Source organism: Thermobia domestica, chromosome 14, assembly GCF_964235325.1.
Source record: "Thermobia domestica chromosome 14, izTheDome1.hap1.1, whole genome shotgun sequence".
NCBI lineage: Eukaryota > Metazoa > Arthropoda > Insecta > Zygentoma > Lepismatidae > Thermobia > Thermobia domestica.
The window spans coordinates 120,573,177-120,583,543 of NC_137467.1; the positions used below are offsets into that span (position 1 = coordinate 120,573,177).

Genomic DNA, 10,367 nt, shown 5'->3' on the forward strand with positions numbered 1-10,367 from the left:
TCAGTGCAACATGTAAACCTCTACTTCGGTAGACCAACCCTAGTTCCTACCTTCAAAACTTTTTTTTTTTTTTTTTCAAAGGAGTGACCACGGGACAACTCCACCGAAATACAAGTTTACTTTTGCACTATGGGTAATGGAGCAATTCCACTTTCCAAAAATAATCACTTTAATTCCTTTTTCCTTATTCCTAAAAATGTTTTTTTTTTTTCTAAATACCCAATCAGTGGGGTAAGGATCTAATCTACTTCTTGAAATTGTGAATTCCCAAATTCAATGTAGTTAACAATTTATTATAACAAATGAATATAGAAAACAACAAGAATAAACATGAATATATATAACGGTATAAATTCCGAATATTGATACTTAACTTGAGCACTTTGATAGAACAAACAAATCCAGCCTTGAACTGGGAAACGAATACTTGTTTTAAATCAATCAAAACGGTACTTTTAACAAATGATTACTTTTTTTTTTTCACAAAAGTTATTTAACAACTTCTTTACCTGTTGTTGTATGAAATCCTCCTTCAAGGTTCCGATTAAGGAGAGGGCAAGCAAGAATTCTTAAAAATACTCTGACTTTTCTTCCCTTTGAAACTATCATAAAGCTTACCTTAAGAGAAACAGTGAACAGAGCCAGTGACTGAATCCTCTATAAATTTTGAATAAAAATAAAATGCCAAAAGAGATTAACATAGAGGATTCCTTCACTAACTCTCCCACCTCCTCTTTAAGTCACACATAATAATTCAGATAATGAAACAAGAATTCAATAATTTACTCGCAATGATTAGAACAAGACTTAATATATTAAATTGTCACTATTTCCACCTTTCATTTCCATATTCAATCTTCCAAAGCACTAGTTTCAAAACAGAAGTAATTACTTTTTAAAGTCAGTCACTATAACTTTACGTATTACGTTCCCATTCTTATTTTATGTAAAGAACTCAATTTCAAACTACATTACCCTACCTCAATCAGCAGTCAACAGGACGCCGCCTCGTGTTTTCCACGTAGAGGAGGCCTTCCCGATGACGTCAGCTACTCCATCGCGCAGCCTGGCTCGGGAGAGAGCCATTACGCAGTAGCTTGACAAAACAGGGTTGCCAGTCTACTTTGACGGAAACATTGAAAGGGGGTTTCATTTACAATTAGATAATTACAATGATAATAATTAATCGTAACATATATAGTTCCCTGGGGTCAGAGGGATAAATTTTTAAACCATAACAAAGATTAATTATTAGAATTGTACATTACCCCAATTCCATTTTTTTTTCTTTTCAAACCTCATGGTCGTTCCTTCTTTACAATTCATTCCCATTCACAGGAGTACATGGAGTTAACAGTGACGATTACAAAACGAGGACAAACACAAGGATGATGGATGATACTTTTTTCCTGCAGGAATAAAATGAAACATAAAAAAAAAAAAACACCAAAAGTTCCAACAATCATTGTACAAATAAACAAAATATCGTCACTTAACATTTTAATTACTTATATTAACTCTATTTTCTACATTTTCAGCTGGGACATATTCTTTACAAAACCTAACATGTCGTTTAATTCTAATTTGTGGGTTCTCAATGTTTTCTAACCAAACAGTATTGGGTGTTGGCTTACTGAGAACACGGAAAGGCCCACCATAAATTGGCGCAATTTTAGGATTAAAATGCTTTTCAGCAGACAATTTTAACATCCGTTTTACCAAAACTAAATCACCGATTTCAAGGTTTACTGGTACATGTTTTTGCGAATAAACCCTTTCGCTATGTTTCCAGGATCTTTCAATGTTATTACAGATATTTTCAAATTTCTGGTCTTTATTTTGATCTTCATCTAAAATCTCAAGATCCATCAACCATTTAGCATCCAAAGGATGAAAAAACTTCCGTCCCATAAAAGCTTCACAAGGTGCGACTCCAATACTCTCACTTTGGCTCATGTTGATAGTAAACGCTATCTTTGATAGTAAATGGGCCCAGTTCCTTTGACTCTTATCAACATATGCCTTGAGCAAATTTTTCACCGAACGCACCGTTCTCTCCGATTGATTCGGAGAAGGGTTATATGGAGAGGTCTTAATCCCCTGAATACCATACGTATACAAGAATTGGTTGAAGTATTCTGAAGAAAAATAAGAAGCGTTGTCACAAAGAATTTTCCCTGGAAATCCATAGCGCAAAAACAGTTCAAGCAATTTAGAACAAATAATTTTTGATGTTAAACGTCTCAAAGGTTCTAACATAATAAATCTGCTGAAGGAATCAGTTACTACCAAGATATATTCGTAACCTGAACTTTTAGGAAGACGCCCCGCCGTGTCAATATGCCAAACATAATTTGGATGTTTAATTTTCCTAGAATAAAAAATTCCCATTGGTTTCGAACCACTTTCTTTACAGGTTTGACAAATATGGCACCTTTTAATATATTCTTTTATATGTTCAACCATATTAGGCCATGTATACCTAGAAGATACTTTCGCTATTGTTTTTCTAACACCCATATGACCACCATTTACTAAAGGCTGGTGCGTATACTCAATTATAGAATTTATTAATTTTGGAGGAATAACGACTCGAAAACCATGTCCACCTTTCCCTTTTGTTTTCTTCAACAGGATATTTTGTTGAAGTTTATATTGGCTTACCTCTTCCTTTCGTTCTAGCTTATCAATAATCTCTTTCAGATGTGGATCGTTTCGCTGTTGTTCTGCTAAGGGTTCACTGAAATTAGGATACTTCCAGAAATTGAAAAATGAAACATTTACATTTTTCCCTCGATCTTTTACCACTTCTACTACATTTTCATCTTTGGTATAAAATTCTAAATGATTTCCAACCCTGGACAGAAAATCCGCGACTGTATTGACCATACTCCTTATGTGAACAATTCGGAACTTAAAACGAGCTATTTTCTCAAGTAAGGTTCCATAACGTCTCTGGCGTTTATGATTGGTTAAAAGCCAAGTTAAACTTTTAGAGTCCGAATAAACTACAAAAGGATTATGTAAATAGTATTCAAATTTTTCTAAGCAAAGGCATAAAGATTTCGTCTCCAATTCGTAAATGTTCTTACTCCAATCTGATGGAGGAATAGCTTTTGAGAACATGGAAACAGGTCGTAAATCTCCATTTTCATCATATTGTGAAAGGACCCCAGAAAAATGACGAAGACTAGAATCGCAATGAATTACGAAACTAGAGTTCATATCAGGGACTCTTAAAATCACATGCTCACAAAAGGCTTGTTTTAAATTTTGAAGAGCTTGATCATGAATCTTTGTCCATTTAAAAGGATGTTTAGTAGACCTCAGTTCTTGTAATGGTGCTATTAATTCTGAATACTTATAAATAAATTTAGAATAAAAATTAAAGAATGAACAAATTCTATTGACTCCTTTCCGATTCTTTGGCCGCGGTATATCCTTAATCGCCTTTACTCGCTCAGGATCTATACTCATATTACCGTTTTCAAAACGGAAACCCAAATACTTAATACTAGTCTGGAATAAATGCGTTTTCTTGGGAGAAATTGTAATACCCCATTTTCCTGAGACGAGATAATACCTCTTCAACCAGTTTTTTATGGCTTTCAATATCAGAACTAAACAATAAAATATCGTCAAAAAATATTTCAAGATTTTTACCAACAAGATCATGGAACACCTTATTCATTATATTACTTAGAACGAATGGAGAAACTGTTAAACCCATGGGACAAGCTGTAAAACGATAAACCTTATTCTTGGTTACAAAAGCAGTGTAATTTCTGCATTCCTTAGACAAGGATAATTGATAAAAGCTGCTTCGGATATCGAAAATTGAAAAAATCGAATGATTTGAAATGCTAGAAATTACATTTTCCATATTCGGAGACGGAAAACTTTGTGCAATTATCCTTTTATTAATTTCACCATACGCCACTACGAGTCTCCTACTCTTATCAGCATTTGCAACTAAGAAACAGGGAGATGTAAAGGGGGAATAATCAATTTCCTCCACAATTCCCTCTTTAACCAAATTCTGAATATATTCCTCAAGTTCCTTTTGTTTATTAGTGGGGATTTGGTACGGTTGTTGACGAATCGGAGTGTTATCTGTCAATTCAATATTATATGTAAAATCTTTTACCCTTCCTATCTTTGTTGTAATTACGTCATTAAATTTTTCTACTAAGTTATCAACATAATTTTGTAATTCAGGATATGTTTGTAAAAGTTCTGATGAAACAGTATAATTACCTTTTCTTTCTTCCCTTTCGGACACCTCCGGATGTAAAACTGAATGATCGAACTGCATCTCCAATTCCGGATCAAAGGAAACTCCAACTGCGGCATCTCTCCTACAGACATCTGGAGCCACAGAAGTCGGCAGAGTATACGTTGACATTCCAATCGTGTTCGAACAATTTTGTGTAGGCCTAGGGCGAGGTAAAGTTTTCGGCGAACCAAAGGAGCGTGCTGGTTGCTGTCCACTGACCTCTTCCCTAGAAGTAGATAGGGAAGAGCGAGGAGTAACTGCTAATAACGAGGTTTCTCGAATAGGAACAACTAACTTTCGAGATTGAACCTTATACACTCCATTGGAGATGTCAATAACGGCATTAAATTTTGAATGAAAACAGTTCCCTAGCAAAATGTCAAAGTCTGTTGCTTCAACAATGTAAAAGTTTTCTGAGAATTGTTGTCTTCCCATTTTAAAGTAAATACGAACACGTTGATTTACCGCTACTTGTGTGTCTCCTAATCCAGTAGTCTGAACACTTACATTTTCCACTTTAATTTTACACTGTTTCTTCAATTGCTCAAAATATCTTTTACTAATGTAATTGCAAGTACTACCAGTGTCCACTATGCAATTTACACACTTCCCTTTTATATAAACCGGTACAGTAATTAGTTTATGCGAAAAGGGGGTATTATCCAATAAATTCTCTCTTTCCCTTGACCAATTACAATTTTGAACACTATCCTTTACACATGTCTGATTATTCCCACCATTATGATCAACATTACCAAATAATTGAGGGGGGTTATAATAACACCTTTGAGTGGGTTGCCTTGATTGCATAATTACCTGATCTCGAGTATTTTTAACACCGACCATAGCAGACGATTTCCGGGATGGTACCATATCCCGATTTCCCCTAACAGGTGTTCGCAGTTTATAATAATCGGCCTTATACCTATGCAACATATCATACCTAGCTGACAAAGACATTAATTGCTCAAACGTATTAGGCATCCCATGTTCTACCAAAAACATATGGGCAGAAGGACAGACCATGTTACATATTAGATCACACACAGCATTTTCGCTAAAGGACATGTCAAGGACGTTAATAATACTTAATTTAAAATCTGCAAATTCAAAAAGCGTTTGATCTTCACTCTGCATTGTGTAAAAATATTTTGACATGAACTGGGTACGAGCCACAGTAGATATAAATCTGAGCATAATTCTTCTACAAATAGTTTGCCACGAATAAGAACCACCGATAAGGACCTGTATCATTTCCTGAACTTCACCTCTAGAACGTGAAAGACAGGCAATGAGAACTAAATCTAAAGGTAAATTCTTACTTCTCACAATACTATCCAATTTCAGTAGAAATTTAAATGTTAGTTCCGTATTAGAACCATCTATGATAGGAAGTGAATTTATTTCATTAATTAGAGCTCGATAAACACCATCCGAAGCTTGTTTACTGAAATTTAAAGTCAAATTATTTGAAAAGGAGGTATTTTGAATAGTACTCCTATTTTCATTACAGCCTCCGGCTCCGCCACTGAAATTTTGTTGGGTAATTGGTTGACTAAATACACTCCCACGTTCAAATATTGGGTTTTCAAATTCATATGAGTACCCCAAAAACTCATCACTACTAGTACTAGAGGTTTCTCCCTCATTATTATGTCCCGAAGGAAAATTTAAATCTCTGGCCCTCCTATTGTAATTCTGTGCCATATTGCTAACGTCCTTCACAAGACAAAAATATAGTAACGATACTAGAATACAAAATGACCCCAATGTTAGGCACATAAATTAATTTTGCTTCTAACCAGCTGAATTCTAAGCGTAATACAATTGGGGGGGGGGGGCAATTCTTACAAGATCCTTCCCACACAAAATTTTTGGAAAGCAGCTGTTGACTGCTGATCTTTTAAATTATATATGTTGCGGAGAACCACAACATACATAATTCAGTGCAACATGTAAACCTCTACTTCGGTAGACCAACCCTAGTTCCTACCTTCAAAACTTTTTTTTTTTTTTTTTCAAAGGAGTGACCACGGGACAACTCCACCGAAATACAAGTTTACTTTTGCACTATGGGTAATGGAGCAATTCCACTTTCCAAAAATAATCACTTTAATTCCTTTTTCCTTATTCCTAAAAATGTTTTTTTTTTTTATTCTAAATACCCAATCAGTGGGGTAAGGATCTAATCTACTTCTTGAAATTGTGAATTCCCAAATTCAATGTAGTTAACAATTTATTATAACAAATGAATATAGAAAACAACAAGAATAAACATGAATATATATAACGGTATAAATTCCGAATATTGATACTTAACTTGAGCACTTTGATAGAACAAACAAATCCAGCCTTGAACTGGGAAACGAATACTTGTTTTAAATCAATCAAAACGGTACTTTTAACAAATGATTACTTTTTTTTTTCACAAAAGTTATTTAACAACTTCCTTACCTGTTGTTGTATGAAATCCTCCTTCAAGGTTCCGATTAAGGAGAGGGCAAGCAAGAATTCTTAAAAATACTCTGACTTTTCTTCCCTTTGAAACTATCATAAAGCTTACCTTAAGAGAAACAGTGAACAGAGCCAGTGACTGAATCCTCTATAAATTTTGAATAAAAATAAAATGCCAAAAGAGATTAACATAGAGGATTCCTTCACTAACTCTCCCACCTCCTCTTTAAGTCACACATAATAATTCAGATAATGAAACAAGAATTCAATAATTTACTCGCAATGATTAGAACAAGACTTAATATATTAAATTGTCACTATTTCCACCTTTCATTTCCATATTCAATCTTCCAAAGCACTAGTTTCAAAACAGAAGTAATTACTTTTTAAAGTCAGTCACTATAACTTTACGTATTACGTTCCCATTCTTATTTTATGTAAAGAACTCAATTTCAAACTACATTACCCTACCTCAATCAGCAGTCAACAGGACGCCGCCTCGTGTTTTCCACGTAGAGGAGGCCTTCCCGATGACGTCAGCTACTCCATCGCGCAGCCTGGCTCGGGAGAGAGCCATTACGCAGTAGCTTGACAAAACAGGGTTGCCAGTCTACTTTGACGGAAACATTGAAAGGGGGTTTCATTTACAATTAGATAATTACAATGATAATAATTAATCGTAACAATCCAAGTCTTAGATTTCAAACATCATTTCAGTGCTAAATGATCCGTATATAAAACCTATAAATTATAAAAGTAATTATACGATCACAATGAAGAGCATATAGGAACGCCTAAGATATTCAAATCATTACACAATATACTCCAATAAGAAATGTGGTTTAAATATTAAATTACATCCTTCTTAGACTTCTCTCCTGAAGCAGAAGGATTCTGAGAACTATTAGATAAGGGAATACATTTTGTACTTAAATTTACAAAACGAGACGAGAAGTGAATCCTCGAGAATCCAGACAAGAAAGAAGTTTTCGAGAATTTATACAAGACGAGACAAGACTTAGGGTTCAGGAGAAGTGGTGTAATCACCAGTGGGAACTGGCAAGTCATCTAATTTAGATTCCAAATTAATATAGAGGTTTCCCTTTCATAAACCTCGTTAAACTTAATCAGTCAACTAAGCTTTATTAAGCTGAACGAATGTAACTTATGCGTCCACATGTAAACGTTTATTTACAGATATTTCTCTCGAAGATGGTTTGAATTATGTTGTCCAAATTTAGCGCTATCATAATGATCGTGTATCTGGTTTCAAAATTAACTAGATAAAAGGCCCATTTAAGGGCTGTATGTCAACTTGACATCGAACAACTTGCACCAAATTTACTTAAAGCTGGCCATTTTTCACTTCCATTCTTGGCAATTTGCCGAACAGGTAATTTTGTCACCGAAAATTTTGTCACAGTAATTTCGTCAGTGGTAATTTTTTCACCAAAATATTAGCATATAGGTAATTTCGTCACCGGAAAATTTTACACAGTAATTTTGTCATCGGTAAATTTATCACCACAGCATTAGCATATAGGAAACTTTGTCACGAAATTTTTTCCCCTTTGTTGAACTAGGTATAAACAAAGTAAACGACCAAAACAGCTTATTTATCTTAATCAAACTTGGAAAATAATTTAGTTGGTGTTATATTGTCATTTTGAATTTATTCCTACATGCATATTAATATATGTATCTGTATACGAAAAACAACGTATCAGTCTCGGTCTTGTTTCGATCAATATTTGCAGCTCCTTCCTGACAAAGCGGTTAGCGTACGTACCTTTGGCGTGGTAGACCCGGGTTCGTTTCCTTGCAGGTTATGTGCTTCGGATCCCACGTTAAGCTATAGTTCGCATCTGATGTGGCCCCGCTGATATAGTCGCAAGAGCCTGAGCAACAGGACATTTGTTTGAGATATCCTCGGTACCGAAAACCAACATTAAACCCCAATAAATAAAGTCCAACACTTTGCATTACATTATACTTGAATAGCCAGAGCACATGTCTTTGAAGCATGGGGTTCCAGGTTTGAATCTTGGTGGGAGACCATTAAAAAGTTTCAACTCATAACGGTAGCTTACATTCCATCTTAAACCGTAGGTCGACATCTCGTACAGCTTTGATGTTGAAAGGGACGCTAGATTCCAAGCCAACCAACTATGCAATTTATATTTTGATATTTTAACAAATACTCTGGTTTAATCTGATAGTTTTCCTTTTCCCATGATCTTGCCTTATACTGAAATTCTAATCTCTACCAATCGCTGCTCTGTTGAGTGAGCTGTCAGCTCGACTCGATAGTGAATGAGCTGTAAGCCGACCCGCTCGAGCCGTTCAGAACCCTAAACCCGACCCGAGCAGTTTTGAACTTGTTTGGCCGGCGCTCTCTAACTTGTAACGATTTTTGGTTCGAGCCCAAATACTTGCTCCTCCAGAAATCAGACCCAGAACCACGTGAATAATGCCTTCCCTCCTAGACTTCACGACTACCGAAGTCAACAGTCAACTCGCTTTTAGTATTTAGATACAAATCGCCTATCTTTCATGTATATACACGGTGTTGTAATAATAATAATAATAATAATAATAATAATAATAATAATAATAATAATAATAATAATAATAATAATAATAATAATAATAATAATAATAATAATAATAATAATTTGTAGTAGCAGTAAGTATCATTAATAATAATTATATTGTCAATGTAGGAAATCTAAAGAAAGTATTTGAAACTACACACAACATTGGGCTCGATTTGGCTCGACTCGACTCAAATTCGAGTCGAGTTTAGAGCCGAGTTGGAGGAAATTTTTCGATCCGAGTTTTCGAGTCGAGCTCAAATATGTCTGTTTCGAGCCGAGTTGAGTTTCAATGAAAACTCGCTCGAACTCGCTCGTGCCCATTCTTAACTGTCTCTCGTTCACGGTTTTGTTTAGGACTCTCAAGTAAGGCTCGATCGATATGTTGTATCTCGGTCTAGTTTCGATTTACTAAAGTCTGTCTCGTCTCGAAATTTAAAGAGGAGAAACATGATACTTAGAGTAATCTCGGTCTCGGCATCACCATTAGAATATGTTACGTATGTTCAAGTTTAATTCTAGAACGCTTGGAGCAATTTCAACGAAGTTTGATACACATATGACATACAATCACAATAATATTGTAGGGCAAGATATCTCCGGTCTCCCTAGCGGTGGATAGAAGGGTGACGTATAAATAATCGAGAACGACCTACATTCATGTCGAATACACATTTTTAAAGAGTCGCTATACTTTGTTGAGAGTCCAGATGACATTTAAGCTCAAGTTTAGTCTAATAGAACAATAGATCTCCGTAGAACCTTATGCTAACTGTTAGAAATGAATAGAACTATTGAACCTACTAGAAATTTTGAAAACAAATAAATTGCACGTCAAATATACATTTCAAATATTTTGAATAAACTTTTATTCTTCCGTGTATACAGTTCAAAGACTAAACCATATTCGATTACCGATTAAAGAAAGAAAAAAAAAAACGAAAAAAAATCATAATTTAACGTCAAACCATTAAGGTCTTTCGGCTGAAGGAGGTGAATGATTAATGAAAGTGAATGATGATGAAAAATTAAACTTTGTGCTC

General features: G+C 34.9%; 1 protein-coding gene across 1 annotated transcript; it reads right to left on the minus strand.

The window, feature by feature from the left end:
• Positions 1-272: 272 nt before the first annotated feature.
• Positions 273-8,196, minus strand: LOC145670298 (uncharacterized). The gene is made up of 2 exons (XM_081738767.1): positions 4,258-8,196; positions 273-1,409 (listed from the first exon to the last, which is right to left on the minus strand). The coding sequence occupies exons 1-2, from the start codon at positions 6,056-6,058 to the stop codon at positions 1,351-1,353; spliced, it is 1,860 nt and encodes a 619-aa protein (XP_081594893.1). The 5' UTR covers positions 6,059-8,196; the 3' UTR covers positions 273-1,350.
• Positions 8,197-10,367: the final 2,171 nt, after the last annotated feature.

Bases quoted from the DNA above. Each gene is read 5' to 3' on its own strand.
- LOC145670298 (XM_081738767.1), bottom strand. From the start codon at position 6,058: ATGTGCCTAACATTGGGGTCATTTTGTATTCTAGTATCGTTACTATAT. The intron at 1,410-4,257 runs GTAATTATACTG...TTATTCCTGCAG, and splicing joins CGAAAGGGAAGAAAGAAAAG to GAAAAAAGTATCATCCATCA.